Source organism: Myotis myotis, unplaced genomic scaffold (genome assembly GCF_014108235.1).
Source record: "Myotis myotis isolate mMyoMyo1 unplaced genomic scaffold, mMyoMyo1.p scaffold_m19_p_12, whole genome shotgun sequence".
NCBI lineage: Eukaryota > Metazoa > Chordata > Mammalia > Chiroptera > Vespertilionidae > Myotis > Myotis myotis.
This window is the reverse complement of record NW_023416316.1, coordinates 3,815,583-3,839,528: the sequence shown is the minus strand read 5'-3', so window position 1 is coordinate 3,839,528 and position 23,946 is coordinate 3,815,583. Positions and strand designations below refer to the sequence as shown.

Genomic DNA, 23,946 nt, shown 5'->3' with positions numbered 1-23,946 from the left:
GGAGGTGCAGAGGGACCGCGTGGGCTGCCACTGCCGTCACCTCAGGCACCTCTGCCCTTGTCCCCAGACCACCGACTGGCAGGCTCTGCTGGCCCGCGCTGTCCAGCCCCCCTTTGCACCCACCCTCTGCGGGCCCACAGACCTGCGCTACTTCGAGGGCGAGTTCACGGGGTTGCCGCCTGCCCTGACCCCGCCAGACCCCCGCGGCCCCCTCACTGCCCGCCAGCAGGCCGCCTTCCGGGACTTCGACTTCGTGTCAGAGCGATTCCTGGAGCCCTGAGGGCCTTTCCCTGTGTCCCTGTCTCCAGCCCCGCCCCCACTCTTAGAGCCTTACTTGCCCACCCGTCCGCCCAGCTACCCGCCCTGCCCTGGAGGCCAGGCCTTGCCTGGTATTTATCAGCCCTTCGGACCCGAGGGGGTGGCTTGGCTCAGTCTCTGGGCCTGGTGCTCCCCTCCGCCTCCCCCCACCCCTCCCGTCTCAGCCAGACGTGGACAGAAAGGGTGGCATGGTGAGGAGCAATTTGGTTTGGTTTTTAATACTTGACTTGCTTTATGGATTATTAAATATGCAAAACTGCACTGGAGGGATTCTGGCTCGGAGGGTGGAAGGTTCCGGATGCCCTAGGCACTGGTGCCCTAGCCCCGCACAGGTCCTCTTCCTCCCCTCCTTCCTTTGGAGGTCAGTCTGCTCTGAGGCTGGGAGGTGTGAGCAGACGTGAGCAGGCTCAGGCCCTCGGGGTCCGCCCTTCGTTTTCAGGCACAAGATGGTGGCTCTGCCTCCTGCGGCCCTAAACAGCCTGGCTGCTGCCCTCACCCTCCTCCTCCTCGGCCCAGAGGGTCTCCCAGGGCCCCGAGGGCCATCCGCAGAAGAAGTGGGCCAGGTTTCGGATCAGGCCCCGGTCAAAGGGGTTGCCGGGGCGCTGGCGGAGGTAGGCAATGCGGTGCGAGGAGAGGAACTCCCAGGTGGTGGTGTTGCTGGCCACCAGGTAGATGTGCGAGGCCAGGAGCAGGCCGGCCACCATGGAGAAGAGGGAGAGCAGCAGGAAGGTGGCGAACAGGAGCCCGCTGGACCGCAGCCACAGCCCCCAGGGCTGGAAGAAGCGGAGGCCAGACCTGTGGGGCAGCAGAGGGATGGGGGCCCAGAGCTGGGAGAAGGCAGGGGCGCCCCAGGAAGCCCAGGAGGGCAGGCCAATGGTGAAGGGTCGGGGCCCCTGAAGAAGGTGTCCGGCTGTGCACCCCTTGTGGGCACATGCTGCCCGCCCCCCCAACCCCCCCCCCCCCCCCCCCCCCCGCACACACACACAGGGCAGTGGCGGGACCCACCATGCCAGGTACAGGCCCCACAGAAGCACCACAAGCTGCAGCGCCAGGTAGGCCACGAAGAGCGGGTGGTTCCGTTCCCCCACACAGTTCTCCATCCAGGGGCAGTGGTGGTCGTAGCGGCGGACGCAGCGGCGGCACTCGCTGCAGTGCCGGGCCCGCAGGGGTTGCTGGGCATAGAGAGTGGGGCTCGACACTGGCTCCCCTCCAGACCAACAGTGAGGGCAGGGATGAGGGTGGGAGGTCGGGGCCTGGATCTGGGAGGCTGGGGGGTTGAGGCCAAGGCGCTGGGGCAGGAGGCGATTGGTCTCAGCCTTACCCCTGGCCCTCCAGGAGGTCCCTGAGCCACTCACCAGCACCATGCAATGTCTGCAGCGCCGAAGGGCGATGGCCGGAGGAACCATGGCTGTCTGCTCCTCCTTGGCCTCCTCCTGAAAATGGGGGCCAGGGCATAAGATGGGGATCCCCTGGGGAGGCAGGTGGCTGGTGAACACATTTTGGAGGCCATCCCATGTGTAATGAGGTGGTAGAGTGAGGCACAGTGCCCTGGACCTAGGGAGGCTGTGTGACCCTTGCCAGTTGCGTTCCCTCTCTGGGCCTTGGCCATTTCCTCATTCAGATGGGTTTCTAGGGCTGGCAAGAGGATTCACTGAGATGCCCCAGAAAAGCCCTCCACACAGAACCTGGCATGAGACTGTTATTGGGGCCTTGGGTCCCCTGTTGGTGGGAGGAGGGGTTCAGCTCCCCAGGGGCCCACTGGTTACCTGGGGCTGGATGTTCACGTAGCCTGGGTCCATGAGTGACACGGCCAGATAGAGCAGCAGGGAGCCCAGGACAAGGAGCAGGAAGGTGAGGGGCAGGAGAAGCTCCCCCTGTTCTTCCCATTGTCGCAGCGCTGCTGGGGCCAGAGGAGAGTGAGGCCGGGCTGGGGGACAGGAGGGGGTGTGGGGGAAGGGCAGGGGGCAGGTATAGGTGGAGCGGGGAGTGTGTCCTGGCTGAGCAAAGGCCTGGGGATGGGGTTTGATGAGTGGCCAGGTGTCTCCTGCATAGGTACAGAAGTTCAGGACCAGCAAAAAAAGAGAGGCAGTTCATCTCTACTCTCTGGAGGGCAACAGGGAATCATGGAAGGTTAGAGGGCAGATCTGGAAACCTTCCCAGTGAAGGTGATCAGAGGGGAAGCCTGGAGGCACAGAGAGAGGGCTGTCCAGAAGGGAGAGGAAGGTGGCTGGACGAGAGCGGAGAGGAGGAGATGGACAGATGGGGGTTAGAGAGTGAAGGGGCCAGACCTGACTGGATGTCGGGGAGAGGAAGGAGGGGGTCCCTGCCTCTGGCTCCACCGTGGGAGACCAGCCTGGTCTGAGAGGCTCATGAGACAGACAGGAAGGCGGGACTGGCAGGCTCAGATGCTGCAAAGAGGGGCAGGATGGCGGCCCAGGCCAGAAAGGGTCCAGACCAAAGAGGTGACTGGGGATTTGGGGGAGGCGGGGAGTAGGGGGTTGCGCTAAGATACGAGGGTGTGAGATAGACAGCAGAGTGAACAACTCTGGCTGTAAAAGGAGCAGAGAAAGAAGGGGGGTTTCTTTCTGATGGGGAGACTGAGCAGGTTTTGAGGCTAAAGGGCAAAGACTGGCCGGCTGGTGTGGCTCAGTGGTTGAGCATCGACCTATGAACTAGGAGTCATGTTTCAGTTCCTGATCAGGGCACACGCCCGGGTTGTGGACTCCGCCAGTGTGGGGTGTGCAGGAGGCGGCCGATCAATGATTCTCTGTCATCACTGATGTTTCTAGCTCGCCTCCCTTCCTCTCGGAAATCAGTAAAAATATATTTAAAAAAATAAAGGGCAAAGACTGTGGAGGAGACTTGAGAAGGTCTTAGGAGGAAAGTGAGAACACCCCGGCCCGGGGGGGAGGCTGAAGCAAGGAGGGGTGGGAACCCAAGGGGAGGGATGGAAGTGGGGGTGTCTGTGGGGTGATAGCTACTAGGGCAAGAAGCAAGGGTGGGGACATGGAGGAGGGGTCACTCCCCTGTGAGGTGCTCTCTTGCCTGAGGATGGGGAGCCCGGACTTGGGCGGCGGAGGGAAGGTTGGGAGTCAATTCCCGGGCAGGATCGGTGGATCCCGAGACCAGGGGTGATGGGGGCTGGACTTGGTCATCGGATCAGGTGGCCATCGCATGGGTCCCGGGATGGACAGGGCATGTGGCAGGGACCAGGAAGACGCTGGTATGAATTAGGGACTGACGGGGTCTTAGGCGGAAACTCTTGGAATGACAGGCGAGGAAGGGGCCTCGGGAGCCGGCGGAGACGGGTGGTCCCCCCCCCACCCCCCCCCGCTTCTCTGGGGCTTCGGCGGGGGACCCAGTAAGACCCAAATGTCTGGGGGACCACGGGGGAGCGGGTGGGTCCGGGTGGCGCGGGTCCGGCTCACCGGTGTCGTGCAGGAAGAGCACCAGCGTGATTCCCCAGGTCAGCACCGTGTGCCCGGTCCGCACCAGGACGCCCGGGCTGAGGAGCGCCCAGGGCGCCATAACCTCGGCCCCCGGCCCACCCGGAAGAAGCGCCCAGAGGGGCGGGCCCTCCGAGGGAGAGGGTCCCAGATGCCCGGCGATTGGCGAATCCTGGGAGTGGGCGGGGTCAGGCTGGGGCAGGGAGGCTGCCTATTGGGTGGCAGCTGCGGCCGAGTAGGTCCTCGAGCCAACAGGTGCCTGAAGAGGCTGAGGGCGGGGCCGGCGCGCGCGCAGCCGGGAGCTCCGCCACCCCAGTCCCTTCCCGGCAGGTACGTTTTCGGAACCCGGAGCCGTCGCCGGTCTCCGTCCCTTCCCAACCCCACAGCCTCGCGCATGCGTGCCGCTCGCTGGGAGCTTCAAAGATTGCAGATTTGTGCCCGGTTCAAAGATGTGATGATTGAGGTTTCAACAGGCAGCGCTCGCCCAAGGCTCAGTGGTGACATTCTTACCTCCTTGCTGTTCATTATCAGGGATCGCAAACGGGATTAGAGCCAAGTGGAGTTCCGTGGTGCAGGTTCAGGCTACGAGGGGCCCAACTTGGGTCCGAGTCAGGAATGCCAGCGCTGTCTCTTCCTCTCTGTGAGGGCGTGGGCAAGTCACTGAACCACTTTGAGCTCTGTTTTTTGTCTGTATAACAGATGATAATGGCATCCCCTCCTAAGGTGGTTGGGAGGATTAACTAATGGCAGCACAGCGTCTAGCACAGTACTTAGACCCCAGCGACACCCTGCCAGCCCGGCTTGCCCGACCCGAGGCTTCATCATTCACTGCCCATACTCCTTCAGCCGTGTCCCCAGGGCCTTCCTTATTCAGCTGTGCCTTTCCACCCACACCTCCCACTAATACCAATGTCCACCTTCTTTCTCCATCAGATTAGCCCCCTCCCAACTTCTACAGCAAGCCTCTTAATTTTTTTTTTAATTTGAGAGGAAGGGAGAGAAATACAGATTGGTTGTTCCACTAATTTATGCATTCATTGGTTGATTCTTGTATGTGCCCTGATGGGGATCATACCCATAACCTTGCAGTATTGGGAGGATGCTCAAACCAAGTGACCAAGTGAGCTATCATCCGGCCAGGGCCCAGGGATCCTTTTCTGACATCTGTTATTTTTTAAAATATGTTTTTATTGATTTCAGAGAGGAAGGGAGAGGAATAGAGAGATAGAAACATCAATGACCAGAATCATTGACTGGCTGCCTCCTACACGCCACCTACTGAGGAGGATCCAGCCCGCAACCCAGGCATGTGCCCTGACCAGGAGTTGAAGCTGGAACCCTTTAGTCCCCAGGCTGATGCTCTACCCACTGAGCCAAACCAGCTAGGACATGACATCTGTTATTTTTGTCAGCTCAACATTCCTTTTTCTGTTGGGGAACTAACTCTTCCCCATCTCATGTGATTCTGAAGGAACTGTGTCCCTCACTCCATAGAGTGGTGGGAAGTCATTGTGGGCTGTGACTCTAGAAAGCCAAGCACTTCCCCATCTGGTTGTCTCCAGGGATTGGTCCTCGTTGGTGGGCATGTGACTTGGCAGGGCCAATTAGAATCATTCCATGAGAGTAAGGCAAAGCTGCGGAGAACGAGGCTTTCTTTGGGATCTCAAGCAGGAATAGAGTATAAGGGCAACTGACAGCTGTCGTTACACTCTGTGGAGAGAGACTGTGGCAGGAGAAGGTGAGGCCATCTTATCAAGAGACAGAGATAAGCAGGACCAAAAGGCTGTATGAAAGACAGACAGTCTTAACATTGTCTGGGCCCCTACATCCCGCTTTGCCTGAAGCTGGTATTAGCTCTAGTTTCCCCAGTTGCATTAGTCAGTGAATCCCACCCTCCAACCTCTGACTAATCTGGGTTGGTGTTTGAATTGGGTGTCTGTCACTTGCAACTCAATCTTTTTTTTTTTAAATAAATCTTTATTGTTCAGATTATTACATTTGTTCCTCTTTTTCCCCCCCATAACTCCCCTCCACACAGTTCCCACCCCACCCTCTGCCCTCACTCCCCACCCACTGTCCTCATCCATAGATGCCCGATTTTTGTCCAGTCTCTACCCGCATCCCCCACACCCCTTTCCCCCGCAAGAATAGTCAGTCCATTCCCTTTCTATGCCCCTGATTCTATTACAATCACCAGTTCATTTTGTTCATCAATTCTTTATTCACTTGATTTTTAGATTCACTTGTTGATAGATGTGTATTTGTTGTTAATAATTTGTATCTTTACCTTTTTCTTCTTCCTCTTCTTAAAGGATACCTTTCAGCATTTCATATTTTATATAATACTGGTTTGGTGGTGATGAACTCCTTTAGCTTTTTCTTATCTGTGAAGCTCTTTATCTGACCTTCAATTATGAATGATAGCTTTGCTGGATAAAGTAATCTTGGTTGTAGGTTCTTGGCATTCATCACTTTGAATATTTCTTGCCTCTCCCTTCTGGCCTGCAAAGTTTCTGTTGAGAAATCAGCTGACAGTCGTATGGGTATTCCCTTGTAGGTAACTGCCGTTCTTTCTCTTGCTGCTTTTAAGATTCTCTCTTTGTCTTTTAAAAAATATATATATTTTATTGATTTTTTACAGAGCAGAAGGGAGAGAGATAGAGAGTTAGAAACATCGATGAGAGAGAAACATCGATCAGCTGCCTCCTGCACATCTCCCACTGGGGATGTGCCTGCAACCCAGGTACATGCCCTTGACCGGAATCGAACCTAGGACCTTTCAGTCCGCAGGCCGACGCTCTATCCACTGAGCCAAACCGGTTTCGGCTGCTCTTGGCATTTTAATTATGATGTGTCTTGGTGTGGTCCTCTTTGGATTCCTTTTGTTTGGGGTTCTCTGTGCTTCCTGGACTTGTAAGTCTATTTCTTTCACCAGGTAGGGGAAGTTTTCTGTCATTATTTCTTCAAATAGGTTTTCAATATCTTGCTCTCTCTCTTCTTCTGGCACCCCTATAATTCGGATGTTGGTACGCTTGAAGTTGTCCCAGAGGCTCCTTACACTATCTTCAAATTTTTGGATTCTTTTTTCTTTTTGCTTTTCCGGTTGGGTGTTTTTTGCTTCTTCGTATTTCAAATCTTTGACTTGATTCTTGGGATCCTCCTGTCTGCTGTTGGATCTCTGTATATTATTCTTTATTTTAGTCAGTGTATGCTTAATTTCTAGTTGGTCTTTTTTCATATCCTCCAGGGTCTCACTAAATTTATCAGTGGTTTCTAGAAAATTCTTGAAAAACTTTATAACCGTGGTTTTGAACTCTATATCCAGTCGTTTGCTTTCCTCCATTTCTGTCATTTGTGTCCTTTTTATTTGTCTCCGCATTTTTTATGCTTCCCTGTGTTGATAGAGTGGTTTTCTGTGCTTAGTGTCCTCTAGGGCCCAGTGGCTCAGCCTCCCCAATTACCTGAGGAGGACACTCTTGGTGCACCCCCTTGTGGTCTTTGTGCACAGTCTTGTTGTAGTTAAGCCTTGATTGTTGTAGGTATCGCTGGGAGGAATTGACCTCCAGGCCAATTGGCTGTGAGAATCAGCTGTGTCTGCAGTGGGAGAGCTTCTGTGCTGGAGACACCCCTCCGGGGCAAGACTTGCTTCAATGGGGCTTTGGTGCTCACTGGGTCTGACCTGAGTGTGTCCTTTAAGGGTCCGAGGAGGTGCAAACAGGATGGTCCCACTCTGACCTCTGGGCTTCCTGGCTCCTGGATCTCAGGTGCTAATCTAGCCTTTGCCTGAGGCTACCCAGCAAAGGCCTCCATGCAGGGCTTGGGCGGGGTGGGTCTCACGGGATCAACAGGGCGGGGCTAGCAGTTATGGCTGCTCTCAGTCCTGCCCTCAGAGGCTCCACTTCTCAATGTCCCGGTAATCGCTGCAAGCACCTCGGAGAGAAAGCTGCCCTCGCCTTCCAGCCGATGCCAGACAGTCCCGCTTCTCCCGTATGAGTCTGGGTCCCCAAAGACCCGCCCAGAGCTGGAGCCCAGAGCCTGAGACTCCCTCCCGATTGAAAACGACAACCGCGCTCTCAGCCGCCAGCCCGCTCCGCGTCCACCTCTGTACCTTAGTATTTTACTCCCGCACTGCTCCTCCTCTGAGTCTCGGTAAGCTTTTCTCTTTCCTTCTAGTTGTAGAATTTCCACTCAGCCAGCCTTCCTGTGGTTCTGGATGATGTCTGTTCCGTCTTTTAGTTGTATTTTTGAAGTTGTTGTGCGAGGCAGCAAACTCTGGTGTTTACCTCTGCCGCCATCTTGGTTTCTCTCAAAACTCAGTCTTGATAACTGCAATGGGGTATGACTTAACTGAGTGAGGAATTCTAGCACATTATCCACTTAACCCTGAAGCTTCCATGTGTCATTGACATACTGATGTCACAGATCAAGTCGGACACTAAAGTGGTAAGGACAGATCTTAACCGGTAATATCTTGTCGTAGGGAAGAGGTTCCAGTGTGAACTCAGTGCCACTTCAATTTGCACAGAGGTGACCGGGCATTTTAAACCGACAAGAACAGACACTGGGGGTATGGTAGTAAAGGGAAAGGGGGCCATATTTATGGTGACAGAAGACGATTTGATTGTGGTGGTCGGCACACAATTGAAAAAAGAACAGACAGACACTGCCACTACATTTGATCTTAGCCAAAAGGCCAGAAGCAATTAGTGACTGGGCATTTAAAGAGAGGGAACTGGTATGGGCTTGGGCAGACTCAGGGGCGTGAAACATTACGAAGGGTTGGTGAGTAAACGCTCATTATGTCCGCTGTGTCTGCTGGCTGGCAGTTACTGAAGTTTGGCTTCTATCCTCCCAGAGACGAGGAGACAGAGGCCCGCCCCATCCTTCCTGAGGATTACATTTCAAAAGAATGGCGTCCAGGTCCTTGAGAAAGACACCCCTGAGTTGCAGAAGATACAAATTCATTTCAGAGGGAGAGGAAGGGGTCAGTTACAAGCCCTTTTTGGTGAAGACTCTAAGGCAGCCTGGTGTGTGGGGTCGCTGGTCTTTTAACAGCCTTGAGCTCTCCGGCCGGTGCTCTAAGGTCGGCTAGGGTCAGCCTAGGAATGCAACTCGGAGCTCTTAGAAACGATTTTAGTGTTTAACTTTTTTAATGTGGGAGGAGGGAGGTGGACGAAATCACGAGCTTGAGCGTCTGTAGTGGTTTTGTAGGTCAAGGTTGAGGCCTCGTTGAGCAGAGGGCTGAGGAGCCTGGCTAGGATTTGGTCAAGGAGAGACTCGTTTTCTCGGACACTGGGCACACACCCGCCTGGCACATGTGGGAATGGCTCCCCTGGATCTGTTCTTCGTGCAGTGGCCCTCCCCCATTGGGTGCAACCTGAGGTGTACCCCAGGGGCACAGAGGGCACTGTGATATTCACACTGGGGCAAGTGGAACCAGGACCATCCTAGGCGAAGCCAGAGTGTGGTCACCTGGTGGTTTGGCCCCAGTGACTTCTGCTCGCCCCCCTCGTCCCCTCACTCTGCTGCAGCCCCACAGGCTGCTCGTGGTCCTCCCTGCAAGGCCCTTCTCGTGGCCGGACCGGGCCCTCTGTCTCGATGCTCTTTCCTTGGGCCCTGCACAGCCAGCCTGGCTGCCTCGTCTTTCCCCTAGATTCACCTCCCGAGTTTCCTCTCCTCTGAGAAGCTTCCCTGACTGCATGAGGAACACCATGCTGCCTCGGGACCCCTAGGGCTCTTCCTGGCCCTGAACGCTGTGGCCCAGCTAACTGGTCTTCCCCGACCCCTGACACACTCCCCCCAGCCCACAGGAGGTGCCTCCGGGCTCCCTTCTCTCTGCCCATCACACACTGGCTCATAATTTCGTACCTAACATTTGTCTCTACCATCAGACCTTGCCACCCTGGGCAGAGCCGTGGTGCTGGCTGCCAGCTGTATCCTGAGTCTGGGCACAGGGGAGCAGAGAGAACGTGGCCCCTCTCCGGACCCCACCCCTTCCACACAAAAAAAGACACTCTGCTCCTCTCCACTTTTCACAAAAATGTATTTCTGTGACACCCCAAAGTACAGACATTTACCCAGGACCCAGGTGGTAAAGCAATGCCATGTGAGCTCTGCCCAGGGGGCTGGCTCAGGCCACCTGGGCATGGAAGGGAGGGCGAGCTGGGAACGCAGGGCAGCTGCCCCGCCCCAGGGCTGGGAGGGAAAGACTCCAGGAGGAAAAGGCCAGGTGCCTCTCCGAGGGGCTGCTCCTCGCAGAAGTGCTAGGAGAATCCAGCAACAGGCCTGGGCCAGGAGGAGGGAAGAAAAGCCACGCCCCAGGACTGGCTGCAGTCAGCCCTGCTCCAGGCCCCTGGTTCTGGAGGGGCCTCCTCACCCCACCCCACGAGAGAAGCAGTTCGGAGTTACGTTGGGGGAGCACAAGATATTCGGATACATTTGGGGCTCACACTTCTCTGGAACTCAGCCCAGAGTTTTCCAAGGTAAAGCCGCAGGGCAGCACAGGAGGGTCTCCACTGTGGGCTGTGCCGCGTGCTGGTCCGGAGGCATCTGCCTGCTGCTGCGGGGGGGGGGGGGGGGGGGGGCAGGGGGGGGCGGGAGCGCCTGCCTGAGAGGAGTGGGTCCTGTGCGCAGTGGGCAGGCAGGGCGAATGAGGCAGGCTCAGTTCTGCTGGTGGGGTGCCTGGGCACCTTGGGTGCTGTGGGCAGATGAAGGGCCAGAGAGTAACGAGCCCCTGGTCCCAGAAGGTGCTGGCTCCCAGGCCGGGGGCAGGTTCTGGATATGTTTGGCAGAGTGGGCAGTGGACCAGCCCTGGACTGGGGCCTTCAACTGCCTGGGACCTGGTGGGAGACAAGCAGCCTCCGTAGCAGCTTGGCCTCAGGCAGGCCTGGCCAGAGCAGCAGGGCCACTGGGAGCCCCGCTCCTGGAGGGGCCTCTAAGGCCGGGGCTGCCTGGGTGTAGGCCGAGGCACAGCTCACTTCTTTGCCCCAGATGGCCCACAGCTGGGAGCACCAAGGCATTCAGGAGACTCAGTGGGGTTGGTTTTAATCCCTAAACTCCATCAGCTGCCCGCAGGAACCCAGACACGGTTCTCAGGCCCTGCTGGGTGGGCTAGGTGCTGGAGTGTTAAAAGCCTGCTGCCTCCCCGAAGAGGAAGCCAGGCCAGGGTCTGAGATAACTGGGGAACCGGACACTCGCATCGTTAGAGGCATTTAGTTGGGGGGAGGGAGTGTGGCAGCGATGAAGGCTGAGTTAGGGCTTGAGAATGGCCAAGGAAGCTGCAAGGACTCAGGGAGTGTTTCTTTTGTTTTTGTACAGAAATCATATACACAAAACTTCACACTTCCTAACAAAAAAAAATAATATATATATATAATATATATATCTCACTAATGTTAAGGAAAAGCGTCAGTTGTGCAAAAGTCCTCGTGTCCCTTCATCCAGTGGGAGGCTCCCGGGGGGTCTGCCGGCGGGGCTGTTGAGTGCTGCCGGCCGGCCTGTGTCCAGAGCAGTGGCGGCTATGGGACAAGGCCTCTATCTGGACGTGTCCATGTTCTCCTCCTTAAAGTTACCGCAGTGCTCGATCACCTTTCTGGAGACAACGGGAGAGCATTGGAAGGCGGGCTGGGGTCGGCTGGGCCATGTCCCTCCCCGCTGATCAGGCTGCTGAATTTGTTAGCAAATGTTAACAATGATGCTGACTGAGATGGTGTGTGGCTGGCAGAGCGGCCGGCCTGTGCAGAGCACCCAGGAAACGGTACCTGTGGCCATCAGTACCCTGTCTTCCCTGCCTTCCTCCCTGTGTCCTGCCCCCTCTCGGCCTCAGGGACTCCCCTGAATCAGCTCAAGCCTGACCTCCAACCCCCCCAATCCTTTCTTCAGCCTGTCTTTCTTCTTCACTTTTCCCTGCACACAGGCCTTTTCTTCCCCGAAGTCTACTAATGGCCCCCAGACTGCACACCAGACTCCCAGGGCCGACCGACATCCTGCAGCATCTGGGAACAGCCATTCGTGCTGACCTCGAGTCCTTCACCCACTCCGTTCTGGCCCCTGGGATCTGCTGCCCCACCACTCTCAGGTGTCACCCTGGACCCCGATGGCCTTCCCATGGGTGGGTGGGTGGCGGTGCTGTTCACTGCAGCCTCTAAGTGCTAAGGGGCGTCTGAAGCGTTTTAGGAAGTAAGGGATGCCTGGCGTGGGCAGGAGCCGGGACGAGGCGGCGTGACTGCTCCTAAGCGCCCTGTCCGTGCCAGTCACAGCTGCTGTCACACAGGCCAGCTCAGGCACACCCTCGGGTCTTACGGAGAGGTCCAGTGACCGGGCCAGTCTTACCCAGTGCTTCCCAAACCTCCTGGGACCCCGGTGACAGCGAATGTCCCCAGGCCCACCTCCCACACCCACTGGGGGGGAACATCCAGGTTGGGGCCTGTACATCGCAAACAGTCTTTCCAGATGATTCTTTAGGGAAATTAATGTGAGAACCATCATTTTGCTCTTCTTAAACTCAGATAAATCTGTCAATTAATGTTTAAGCTGTGCCTTTTGCCAAAAAGAACTGCAGAAACAGCCAACACTCCCAGCCCAGTCATGTCTTGGGAGACTCAGAGCTCCAGGCCCCTCTCCACGACCCTCTATTCTGCACCGTGTCAGGAACTGGGGTAAACTTAAGCCGCTCCCTCCTAGAATGGGTCCTAGAGAAAGCAAGGGTCACTGTGAGGTCAGCCCAGTGACGTCTTAGACTCCAGTGAAAACCCCACCGCCGCGCAGGGCCTGACGCTCTGAGGGACCTCGCCTTCAGGCACGTTCGCCAGGCCCCGCCTCATCTCTAGTGTGTATGTCACCACACTGCGTCCTCCCTTCCGCTGGAATGTTTTTAGCCAGAAATAATGAAAGATTCTGATTTGACTTGTGGATGGCCACACTGTGGCTGAAACGACACTCAGGGAGGCCCCAGCTGGACATCAATATGCTGTCCACCTCCACACTCACCTCATGTCCTGACCGCCCGCAGTGTCCCTCAGCCCCCAAATCAAGGCTCCAGCAGAAACACTGCCTGTCTCTTACCGGGCCATCTCCTTGGTTTCCTGCCGCGCCGTGGCCATCTTTATCATGTCCTTCAGAAGGGGCATCCCACCTTCTTTGATCAGCAGGGGGCAGTACTTATCCGCTGTGGGTAGGTAGGGGCAGACAGCAGGGGATCAGGGTGGGTCTTCGCTCAGCTTGTGGCCCAGAAAACCCTCCCTTGCTGTGAGGCCTGCCCTCTCAGAGAGGTGGGAAGGCGCAGGCCTGCATGAGGGCCCTGCTCTAATCTGGGAAGAGCCATGTCTGCCCAGCCCGAGTTGACGGGGGGGGGGGGGGGGCAAGGGGTGAATCCTTGGAAAAGTTCCTCCCAACTCTGGTACGCAGCAGCATTCCCCCTCCCCCCAACTCTCTCTATGGGAAATATCACCTGAACTGGGGGCTTCTGTTCTCTGGGAAGTTTTGTAAAAATATAGATTCCTAAGCTTTGCCCTGGGTATTCTGATTCAACAGATCCAGGAACCGTTATTTGTGTGTTTATAACAAAATACCACCAGGTGACGCTGGTGGTCACCAGGGCGGAACACCGTGCCTTTCCAGTGGGGGTTTCATGGGGTTTCATGGTTCCCTCCAACCAGGAGCATTCGAGTGCCTGGTGTCCATGGAGAACACAGCGTTCCAATGGGCCTGCAGCAGCTCTGTGTGGCAGGAACTATCTTTACTGTCTCCATTTTACAAATGAAAGAACTGGGGTTCAGAGAGATGAAGTAATTCACCCACAGTCACTCCAGCGCTTGTCCGAGGGAGTCCCAGTTCAGGGCTCTTTCCTCTGCTACGTGGCCTCTTTGAGGTAAGGTGCTACTTTTTAGTAAGACTAACCTCAAAGAATAATAAAAGAGGCTACTGTTTATTGAACAGCCGGTATGTTCTAAGTGCTTTAACATGCCTTTTTTCACAGCGATCCTATGAGGTAAGTGCTATTATTATTATCCCATCTTAAAGATGAGACAGTTAAGGCACAGAGAGGTTGAGAAACCTGCTTAAAGTAACACAGCAAATGGTAGAGCCAGTTTTCAAACCCGGGTTGTCTGCCCCCTGAGCCCGAATGCATATCTGCTCTGCAGGTTAACAGGACTGAGCAGTGTGCAGGCGCCAGGCTCAGCACTTTCTGCTGGTTCTCTTTTCAGATCACTCTTATGAGGTAGGAGATATCATTATCCCCATTTCACAAAGGAGGTTGAAGAACCCGCATCAGGTCACACAGCAGTAAGGGAGGGAACTCGGGGTCACGCCTGGTCTGTCATCTAAGTCTTAGCGAGGCACCCTCTTTCTCACGTCCCCCAAAGTCGCCGAGCCGAGGACAGCTCAGGCTCTCCTACGGGAGGAGGCTGGGGCTCTCTGAGGAAGAAGTTAGAGCTCTTCTAAGGTTCTCTCCCGTTCTCTCGGATTCTTTGTGTAGGTGGGTCTCCCTCTGCCTTCCCGAGGACGTGGAGATTTCTGCCTGTTCATTCACATGGAAGCAGGAGACGTTACGAGAGCTGTCTGGGAACTCTGGGTGGCCGTCTCGCCTGCCAGGCCTGTTCTCGTGATGGGGCCAGGCCAGCCACTATGCTGTGCGCCCCACAAATGCTGGAGAGCGAGGGCTGTGCTCCGAGGCACAGACACTGATTTTAGCTCAAAGGAGGGCACGGCTGGGTTATACGCTTCCGGAGGGCAAGGCTGCCCTCAGTCGGGGTGTCCCTGGCTCTGACGAAGGCCCACTGGTCACGGTACTCACGGTAGACAGACACAAGGTTGTACAGGGCCCAGGTGGCCCAATGCTGGCTGACGGGGGAAATGCCCTGGGGAAGGAGGCGAAGAATTGGCTCAAACGACCTGTGGGAAGAGAAATCAAGGTCACTCTGGTGCCGGGGCTGAGGGAGTGCATCTTGACATTTCTCCTCCCTGCGGGGTCCTGTAGACAAACTGTGAGCAGGCCAGCAGGGCACAGGGGATGCGGGCATCTGGTCTTCAACCCACTGCAGGCTCCGCAAGGCCGCTCCCTTGTGCGGTGCAAGAGGTCAAGGGCCCGGACACATGAGGGAGGTAAGAGGGACACTGACGAGGTGGTGCAGAAATGGGGGCCTCAGCAAGGAGTGGCCCAGCCTACGGGGGGTGGGAGTGGGGCTGTGCCCTGGGAGGCTGAAGGTGTAACCGCACTGCTGACCATGACCTTCCCTGGGCCATCAGCACTCATGTCCAAAAGCCCCCAAAACGTATTTGCAACCCCCCTGGGGCAGTGATCCACTTCATCTCTCCTGGGGACGCCATAACTGGGGCGTCACCAAAGCCATAGCATGAGCCCCTTCCTCCCAATATGGGTTTCAACTTCAGTGCCAATCAGATGGGCCACCCGCCCATAGTGACCCAGTCATCCCCACCAACAGAAAGAAAAAAGAAAGAAAGAGACCCAGTCATAACACGACGAGGGAGACCCCGACCTGAGGCTGGAAACGGAGCCACAGAGAGCGCGCCTTGACGCCAGCTGCGCTGAAAGGAATGAAATCTGCACGGAACAGGGGCGGGAAGGGAGACACGGACCCAGAGCTCTGCTCTCTGCCTCAGTAAGACCCGGCAGAGGACTAGAAGACAGGCCAGGGGCTCCGACCAGACCGTGCAGGCAAAGAGCGTCCTGTCCCAGCACCGCACTCCGCCCCCCCCCGCACCCCACTCCGCACCTGTAATTGATATTTCTCCGGGAGTTGATGTCCCAGCTCTGGATGGCCGCCCACATGCGCTCCTCCACCTCCTCCCGCTGGGGTTCGCAGATGCCCCAGGCCTCAGGCCCATCAAACATGATGTGGGACAGGACGCCGCAGGCATTGTAGGAAACCTCAATCCCATCAGCCTTGCTCTCCAGCAGATTGCTGCCAAGAAGGGAGAGAAATGGAGTCCAATTCCCCCCAAGTCCCTCTGCAGATACCAGCTGCTGGAGCACAACTTACAAACCACCTGCCAGAGGCACTACTGATTTTTTTGTCACTTACTGTCCATACCCAGAGGACTTGTAGAAGGGATCTGAGGGCGCTAATGTAAGATTAGCCACTAGAGGACCATTTCTGGAGAGCTCAGAGGATAAGAAACTATACTATAGAGCAGTGATGGCGAACCTATGACACGCGTGTCAGGGGTGACACGTGAACTCATTTTTTGGGTTGATTTTTCTTTGTTCAATGGCATTTAAATATAGAAAATAAATATCAAAAATATAAGTCTTTGTTTTACTATGGTTGCAAAGATCAAAAAATTTCTATATGTGCCACGGCACCAGAGTTAAGTTAGGGTTTTTCAAAAGGCTGACACGCCGAGCTCAAAAGGTTCGCCATCACTGCTATAGAGGGAAGGTAATATTTATAACAAAAACCTAGGCTAAGAGCAATTGCTGCTACTAAGCACAGACTAGAACTCTGAGCATCCTGGCAGCCAAGGCAAAAAGGCAAAGGAGAGAAGCACCAACCTGAAGACACTGATGAACTGGGAAGTCATTAGCTGGGGCCGCAGCTCCCTCACCTCTGCCACATTTCCCAGGAGTCCCAGCATGTTCCGATGTAGTTCCTGCTTCTCGGGGAATTCCTGGCCAAATGAGAGCCATCGGGCCACATCAATTAGTACTTAATCAGTCTGGTATGCTTAACTTAGACGCTTTATGAGCGTCTGTCTGGCCATTCCGATAGACAAAGAGGGGGTGCAATATGATGCCCTTCTGCCTTCTAGTGCTCCCAGGGCAGTGCTGGGTACACACAACGAGGGATTAAAATGGTGGGGGCTCCTTGCCACAAAAATCAAAGGCTGAGTGGAGATGGGACCTAACATTGTGAATGGGACAAACATGGTTCTGTTCATCAAAGCTCAAAATACCAGTTTTGTTCTGGCCAGTGTGCTCAATGGTTAGAGCGTTGCCCTGCGCACCGAAGGGTCTCTGATTCGATTCCCAGTCAAGGGCACGTACCTGGGTTGCAGTTTACTCCCCACCCCTTGTTGGGGCACGTGCATGAGGCAACCAGTCGATGTGTTTCTCTCACATGGATGTTTTTCTCTCCCCCCCTTCCTTCCACTCTCTCTGAAAAACAATGGACAAAAATATCCTCATGTGAGGATAACAAAAAATAAAAATTAAAAAAATACTAGTTGAATGGAATCCCCTTAGAAAGTAGAGTAAGAAAACAAAGGATGTGTTTCAGGATGAACAGACCATTCTACTGGACAGAACTCTGTCCAGCTGATGTCCCGATGGGCCCCGGCCAGATGGGGCGGCCTGAGGCGGCGCTGTGGAGGGCGGGCGGTTTCCCGTGGAGGGAGGGCTGTAACAGGGGCCCAGCCAGGCCGCTGGGGCAGGGAAGGCCTCTGGAGCTTCTGTTTGCAGCAAACCCTGGGCTGGTGGGCCTGTGAGTGGCCCCTGCTGGCCTCGGGTGGGAACCCCCGGGGGCGGGGGCCTGGGGACCGGAGTGGCGCGTGGAGGGCCCGGAGGCTGCGGCGGGGACACCACCTTCAGGCAGTCCAGGAAGAGCTTCATGCCGCTGCAGTTGAGGAACATCTCGCAGTTGTCGGGCGTCTCGTCCGTGATGTTCCAGAGCGCGCTCCAGGAGAACTCCATGACCTGGTCACACTGCGGGCGGGCGGGCGGGAGAGGGGGCTCAGCACAGCTCGCCGGGACGGGCGGCTCCTGGTACCCAGGGAGGGCTCCCCTGACAAAACATGGGCACCCCCGAGGCAAACCAGTCCCATGAGGGGCTCCAGGAAGACTCCACTTACTATCTTGTCTAGCAGCTTCTTCTGAATGAGCTTCAGCATGGTCTGTGGGCAGAGAAGAGAACTTGCAGGGGCCAGGCCTTAAGCGCTCCCATGTCCCTCGGCCACACCCAGGAGCGACAGCAATTCTATTCCTGGCCAATACACCCTGACAAGACCAAACCTGCCCGTCTGCTGGGAGGCTGTGGGAAGAAGTGCAACCCACAGACTTGGTCCTTGGCATCAGGAGGCCTGGGTGCTCGTCCTGGCTCAACCCTGACTCCCTGAGTGGCTTTGGGCACGGCCCTCCCCCTCTGGGGAATTCAGCCTCCCCGGTGAGAATGTGAGAGACTGGATGTTCCTTCCCCATCCTTCCCTTCCTTTCTTCAGCAAGGAGCTGTTCTCTCCCTACTGGGCACTGGGCCTTATGCTAGCAAGTGCTGGGACGTAACGGTGGGAGGAGCGAGCACGGCGGCTTCCCCACTGAGCTCACTTGCAGCTGGGAAGACACATCAAGGCACCCGGTCTGAGGCAGCAGGAGTGACTTGCACAGTGTGACCCATGGGCGAAGAGAGGGGCTAAGGGGGGATGACAGGATGTTCGAGGGGGAGGACATCTACGGGGGTTGTAAGCAACATGCACTGATAGGAAACTCCTCCTCTGGTCTAGCCTGATTCATGCGGCAGTGGGGCTACGGATGAGGAGGGGGGGGGGGGGATGCCCGCCTGCACGCACCACCACGAAGCCCATCTTGCCCACGGCCTCCTTGTGGTCGTTGTCCACCTGGCAGACCAGGGCGTTGCACAGGTGCACAGCGATGCGCTGGATCGACTCGTCCTGCCGAGTGGGGTTGAGGATGCTGAGCAGGAGCTCGTTGACCCGGCGGTACTGGAACTCCAGCTCCTCGGGGATGCTGAAGTTGCAGAGGGTCAGGCAGCAGTTCCGCTGGACCTGGGCCGGGCAGAGACAAGGGGCACACAGTCAGGGGCAGACTCTCGAGGTGAACCGGGGGGCTCTCTAGAGGCGAGGGGTCATCCAGAGCTGTGGTGGTCCAGGAAGGCTTTCTGGAGGAGGAGGCTACAATGCTTCCCTAAAACACGTTTTTAAAAATTGTGAAATATTCACAGAGAAGAGTGTATAAAATAACAAATGTAGTTTTACAAATAATTATACAGCAGACAAGCATTTTAACAACAATGCAGCCACCACCTGGGTCAAGAAATAGAACCCTGCCAGCACCCAGAAGCCCCCATGTCCCTTTCTGACCATAAGTTCCTCTCCCCACTACAGATGCCCACAACCCCTGCTTTTTTATTTGAAAGACTAGAGGCCTGATGCACAAAATTCATGCAAGGGGCTCAGCTCTCCAGCCGCGGCTTCATCCGGAAGGTCGTTCAGCTGTCCGGTCTAATTAGCATAGTACACTTTTATTAGTATAGATTTTCTAGCATCTTGCTTCTTTTAGTTCAACCGCAGGTTTGCAAGATCAAGCATGTTGTTTTAAGTAGCTGAAATGCATTCCTTTTTCTTTGCAGTATAGTGTTCCAATGTACTCATCCACTCCACTGCTGGTGGACTTCAATGTTTTGACTACTTCAAACATATTTTTTTTTTTTTTTAATATATTTTATTGATTTTTTACAGAGAGGAAGGGAGAGGGATAGAGAGTTAGAATTGATGAGAGAGAAATATTGATCAGCTGCCTCCTGCACACCTCCTACTGGGGATGTGCCCGCAACCAAGGCACATGCCCTTGACCGGAATCGAACCCGGGACCTTTCAGTCTGCAGGCCGACGCTCTATCCACTGAGCCACACCGGTTAGGGTTCAAACATATCTTGTATATGCATCCGGGTGTCCATGCACATGGGCCCCACGAGGGCACACACGTGTGGGGTGATGCTTCTGGGTCACAAGGTGTGGGTGTCTTTACCGGGTGACACCAGACTGTTCTCCAAGTGGCTGTACCAGTTTACACTCCGACCAGCAGTTAGGAGAGCTCTGGAGGCTCCACAGCCTCAATTTCTCTGCGTTGTCTGCAGGCTTTATTTATAGTGTTCTCAGCGCATTTTCTTTGTGATTTAATTTCCTTAATTTTTTCTCATTAGATACTGGAAGTTCACCATACTTTATTAATTATGAAAATGAAAAGATATCACCCGTGGTTAACTCTTGGTCTCCCCCGCACAATATACATATATATTTTAATTTGAGAAAAAAATTTAAGTTATAAAAGCAATACTTACTGAAAAAAGTTCAAATACTACTATCTGAGCAGTTAGTCCCCCACTTTATTCCCCAGAGTTATCACTGTTAAAAGTGGGGTGCACAGGCCTTCCTCTTTCTGCCATGTGGAGCCTGGGGGCCTGTGGGGAACAGGAGTTGTAAAGAACACCGTGTCTGGCAGGCTGCGGTCCAAGGCCATTCTTGCTGGCTATACGCGGGGTCTCTGGACCAAGAGGGAGCACACAGTTCTTAAAATTGAAGGTGTTTAGCCCAGCCGGTGGCTCAGTGGTTGAGCATCAACCTATGAACCAGGAGGTCACAGTTTGATTCCCAGTCAGGACACATGCCCAGGTTGCAGGCTTGATCCCAGTGTGGGGTGTGCAGGGGGCAGCTGATCAATGATTCTCTCTCATCACTGATGTTTCTATCTCTCTCTCTCCCTTCCTTTCTGAAATCAATAAAAATATATTAAGAAAAAAAGTTTGGTGTACATTCTAGATTTTTTTCTACTATATAAATACAAATATATATTTGGGGGAGAGGAAAGGCAAGAAAAGACATTATAGCCCTAACTGGTTTGGCTCAGTGGATAGAGCGTCGGCCTGCGGACTGAAGGGTCCCAGGTTCGATTCCGGTCAAGGGCATGTACCTTGGTTGCAGGCACATCCCCAGTAGGAGGCATGCAGGAGGCAGCTGATTGATGTTTCTCTCTCATCGATGTTTCTAACTCTCTATCTCTCTCCCTTCCTCTCTGTAAAAAATCAATAAAATATATATATATTTTTAAAAAGTGATTAAAAAAAAAAAGACATTATACATATTTGTCCCAAACTTCTCCTCACTTATCAATATGCAGGGGGCACCTTCCATGTTAGGATGTGCAGATTTATCATAATATCCCACTGGGGGGGGGGTCGTGCGTTAACTTTTCCAGACCCCTAATACTAAAACATTTTAGTTTCCACTGACCTTTACTTAATCAAAAAGTGTGGATATAGGCTCTGGCTGGTAACTGAGTTGGTCAGAGCATCATCCTGATACACCAAGGTTGTGGGTTTGATCCCTGGTCAGGGCACATACAAGAAGCAGCCAATGAATGTATAAATAGGTGGAAAAACAAATTGATGTTTCTCTCTCAAAAAAAAAAAGGTGGATGTATGCATATCCTTCCCTCTAAGATTTCCAACTGTGGGACACCTAGGCCCACAGAGAAGTGCACGTTTGGTTTGGGCAGGTCCTGACAGCTGCCTTCTAAAGAGCTGCTCCATTCATAGCTCACCGTGGGAAGTGCGAGAGTGCTCGTCCCCTCACTGTTGTCAATGTCTGGTTTCATCAGCATTGACATGAAATGTGGTATCTTGTTATTTTAACTTCCATTTCTTTGATAGAGTTTATTCATTCATTTGAGAGTCTTCAAGTAGCAATATTTTTCATTAAAAAAAGATGCCCCTTTTACTTGATTATAAAATTGGTCTCCATGTGGAAACAACAGTTGCCCTGGAGTTGGAGGCTGTGGGAAAGCGGGCCTTCCCAACCCTGCAGGGGCCGCATCCCACCACAGCCTTTCTGGAGGGCAATTCGAGAACCCAATGCTTTCAGCACGCACATCCCCACGGCCCCACAATTCCACTTCTGGACACGCAGCACACGGGGAGGCAGCTAAGCAGAGCCAGCAGAGCCTCACTGAAGTAGCAATAACACAGCAACCTCAATGTTCCGCCCTCAGGGGCGCCCGCTCTGGTCCCGCGGGGGATGGGGCTGGCCACTGCCTCTGAGTGGTCAGGCAGCACCATGGCAGCCTCTCCTTGGCTGAGGACGCTGACACTGGCCGACAACGATTGTGAAAACGCACCGTTAGATCCAGCTGTCTGGGGAGGAGAGCTGGGGTTGTGAACAACTTTGACTTTCTAGTTACTACACTTTCTTTTCACTTGAATTTGTTTTCTAAGCATTCAGTGTCTTGCTTTTATAATCAGAAAACAAACATTATTTTAAAAATCCTGTTGGTACGGGAGAGGCCCGCATCCACGAGACTGCTGAGACAGGAGCCACGCGTTGCACAGCATCACGCAGAGCGAGCGCCCGTACTCAATAAAGACCCGCAGACTGAAACCCAGAGCGGCGGCGGCAGCGCGAACGGGGCTAGCTCTGGGCGGTGGGTTTTTCTATCCATAATTACAACTTTTCTACAATAAAAATCTTTATTACTTTTATAAGAAAAGCAGTTACTGAAAAAATAGCCCCCAGCAGAATGTGACTGGGCAGAGGGCGGAGGAGTCAGTATGAGCAGGGCCCTGGGGGGAGGGTGGCAGTGGCGTGGGGCGGGTTAGTGGGCCTTGGACGCCAGGTCCCAGAGTCTGGGGGTGATGCTGTAGGGAAGGGGTGTGGGGACAAGGGCAGTGCAGAGCCAGGCGAGAAAGGGTGGGAGCATGGCATCGGAGGGATCTACGAGCAGGCTGGGAGGCTGGGCCACAGGGGAGCAGGGAAGGGGGCTGGGGAGAGCATGCAGGACCGCGGCAGGGGGCTCACCGTCACCTCCTGGTAGGATTCCATGCCATTGAGCACCACCTGGATGACCTGGCGGCGCAGCTTGACGCTCTGCTCGGAGCGGTACTCGGAGTTGGTCAGGTAGAAGAGGGCGGCGCTGCCTGTCACTTGAATATTCTTGTCATACTTGTGGCACTTGAGGGCTGTGATGACCAGCTGTATGGAAGACAGGGTATGGGGCCCAGGTTGGCAAGTCCTGTGGATGTTGTGCAGGGACAGGCCTAGGGCTCTTCGAGGGGCTGGCACAGGTCCAAGGCTGGGGAGCAGAAGGCAGGGCCGGGCCATGGTCCTGGGACAAGGCCAGTGCTGGGGCAGGTGAGGCACTGTGGGGTGGGCTGGGGGGAGGACTGCCGGTGTCCTGGGGATGAGGTGACGCAGAGGAGGGACAGGGGCCCTGGCACACGGCTCGGCCGAGGCCAGGATCCTCCAGGTGGGGACACTGCTTCCGGGGCGGGGCTGACCTTCAGAGCCCGCAGGAGCTGGTTGCAACGCTCGATGCGCGCGATGTCAAAGAGCAAGTTGATGGCCCGGGAGGTGACCTCGGGCCGGTGCTCCGTGTAGGCCTCGATGGCGTTCAGCACCTGCTCCTCGTTCTTGTCGCCACTCACCTGGGGAGGACGCACGCTCAGGCCGCTGGGAAAAGGTCTCGGCTCCGCCTCTAGCCCAGGGCAGACATGGGGGGCCCCCCAGCCCACCCCTCCCTCCTTCCAGGGCTCCCTGCTCCTCCCTCCCCCACCCCGCACCTTGTAGGCCGGAATGTGCGTGAGGCGGCACAGGGAGGTCTCGAAGAGCCCCAGGAACTGCAGCGGCCTCTTCAGAGCCCGGAAAGGCATGATGCTGCTCTTGGAAGGCTCGGTGCTGGGGAAGAGGTGCTGGGGTCAGTGGCCCGAGGCCTGGGGCTGCCCCAGGTTCAGCAGGAAGGTGGGCTGCTCCCTGGGGGGCTTGGGGATTTATTAGGGACCCTCTCCTAGACTCTCCAGCTCAGCTTTTTTCTTTTTAAGGGCAGGGGCATAGACCCTACCTCCTGATGGCAGGGTAGCAAGGTCACACTGCAGAAGGGCACGTGGGATGGGAGGTGTGGCTGTGGTCACCTTTGGAAAATACTATCTGCCATTCTAGTGAGGACGGGTCACCTTTAGGTTCCACCAACAATCACGAAGGGACCGGCCCAACAAGCAAACCCGCTAAAGTGTGGTTGGGGACAGATAGGGCCTGTGGCCAATTACCGCTGGGAGGGTTTGAATCCGATCTCTCGACCCACCAACCCAGGAACCAGCCTATCTGCTGCAGCACCTACCACATGGCCGGTACCGCCAGCCTCGTCTGAACACCGCTGCCCTGTCTCTGGACAGTCTGAGCCAGGGGTCCTCAAACTATGGCCCACGGGCCACATGCAAATACAAATATTGTATTTGTTCCTGTTTTGTTTTTTTACTTCAAAATAAGATATGTGCAGTGTGCATAGGAATTTGTTCACAGTTTTTTTTTAAACTATAGTCCGGCCCTCCAACGGTCTGAGGGACAGTGAACTGGCCCCGTTTAAAAAGTTTGAGGATGCCAAGACCGGTTTGGCTCAGTGGATAGAGCGTCGGCCTGCGGACTGAGGGGTCCCGGGTTCGATTCC

The 23,946-nt window shown here is 55.0% G+C and overlaps 3 protein-coding genes across 13 annotated transcripts in view; 1 reads left to right on the top strand and 2 right to left on the bottom strand.

Moving 5' to 3' along the window:
- The window catches only part of PKN3 (protein kinase N3), a 23,084-nt gene extending 10,250 nt beyond the window's left edge, over window positions 1-12,834 (top strand). For 3 of the 4 annotated variants that reach the window (XM_036329440.1, XM_036329439.1, XM_036329441.1), the window contains exon 22: window positions 68-520. In XM_036329440.1, coding sequence (XP_036185333.1) covers window positions 68-280 — 213 coding nt within the window. In that variant the 3' untranslated portion in view covers window positions 281-520. Of the gene's footprint in view, window positions 1-67; window positions 521-11,679 lie in introns of those variants that run through there. The other variant, XM_036329443.1, reaches the window with a different exon arrangement.
- On the bottom strand, window positions 503-3,925 carry ZDHHC12 (zinc finger DHHC-type palmitoyltransferase 12). Of its 4 annotated transcripts, none has more exons than XM_036329455.1 (5): window positions 3,747-3,925; window positions 2,085-2,218; window positions 1,674-1,751; window positions 1,324-1,490; window positions 503-1,091 (listed from the first exon to the last, which is right to left on the bottom strand). In XM_036329455.1, exons 1-5 carry the CDS (start codon window positions 3,844-3,846, stop codon window positions 890-892), a joined length of 681 nt encoding a protein of 226 aa, XP_036185348.1. In that variant the 5' UTR covers window positions 3,847-3,925; the 3' UTR covers window positions 503-889. The 4 variants fall into 4 exon arrangements, with proteins under 4 accessions (XP_036185348.1, XP_036185346.1, XP_036185349.1 ...); XM_036329453.1 differs by having other exon boundaries at window positions 503-1,113; window positions 3,747-3,919; XM_036329456.1 differs by having other exon boundaries at window positions 2,085-2,215; window positions 3,747-3,919.
- The window catches only part of ZER1 (zyg-11 related cell cycle regulator), a 27,405-nt gene continuing 13,249 nt past the window's right edge, over window positions 9,791-23,946 (bottom strand). For 3 of the 5 annotated variants that reach the window (XM_036329446.1, XM_036329444.1, XM_036329445.1), the window contains exons 6-16: window positions 23,066-23,180; window positions 22,784-22,930; window positions 22,305-22,478; window positions 18,285-18,500; window positions 17,574-17,615; window positions 17,308-17,427; window positions 16,279-16,394; window positions 15,500-15,688; window positions 14,560-14,657; window positions 12,828-12,930; window positions 9,791-11,355 (exon numbers count right to left, since the gene is read on the bottom strand). In XM_036329446.1, coding sequence (XP_036185339.1) covers window positions 11,298-11,355; window positions 12,828-12,930; window positions 14,560-14,657; window positions 15,500-15,688; window positions 16,279-16,394; window positions 17,308-17,427; window positions 17,574-17,615; window positions 18,285-18,500; window positions 22,305-22,478; window positions 22,784-22,930; window positions 23,066-23,180 — 1,378 coding nt within the window. In that variant the 3' untranslated portion in view covers window positions 9,791-11,297. The remainder of the gene's footprint in view (window positions 11,356-12,827; window positions 12,931-14,559; window positions 14,658-15,499; window positions 15,689-16,278; window positions 16,395-17,307; window positions 17,428-17,573; window positions 17,616-18,284; window positions 18,501-22,304; window positions 22,479-22,783; window positions 22,931-23,065; window positions 23,181-23,946) is intronic. The other 2 variants (XM_036329447.1, XM_036329448.1) reach the window with 2 other exon arrangements.

What these genes read in the sequence shown, in the direction of transcription:
- ZDHHC12 (XM_036329453.1), bottom strand. Translation starts at nt 3,846, where the DNA reads ATGGCGCCCTGGGCGCTCCTCAGCCCGGGCGTCCTGGTGCGGACCGGG. An exon ending in GCTCTTCCTGCACGACACCG is followed by an intron (nt 2,219 to 3,746) that starts GTGAGCCGGACC and finishes CTCTGGCCCCAG; the next exon opens with CAGCGCTGCGACAATGGGAA. An exon ending in ACGTGAACATCCAGCCCCAG is followed by an intron (nt 1,752 to 2,084) that starts GTAACCAGTGGG and finishes CCCCATTTTCAG; the next exon opens with GAGGAGGCCAAGGAGGAGCA.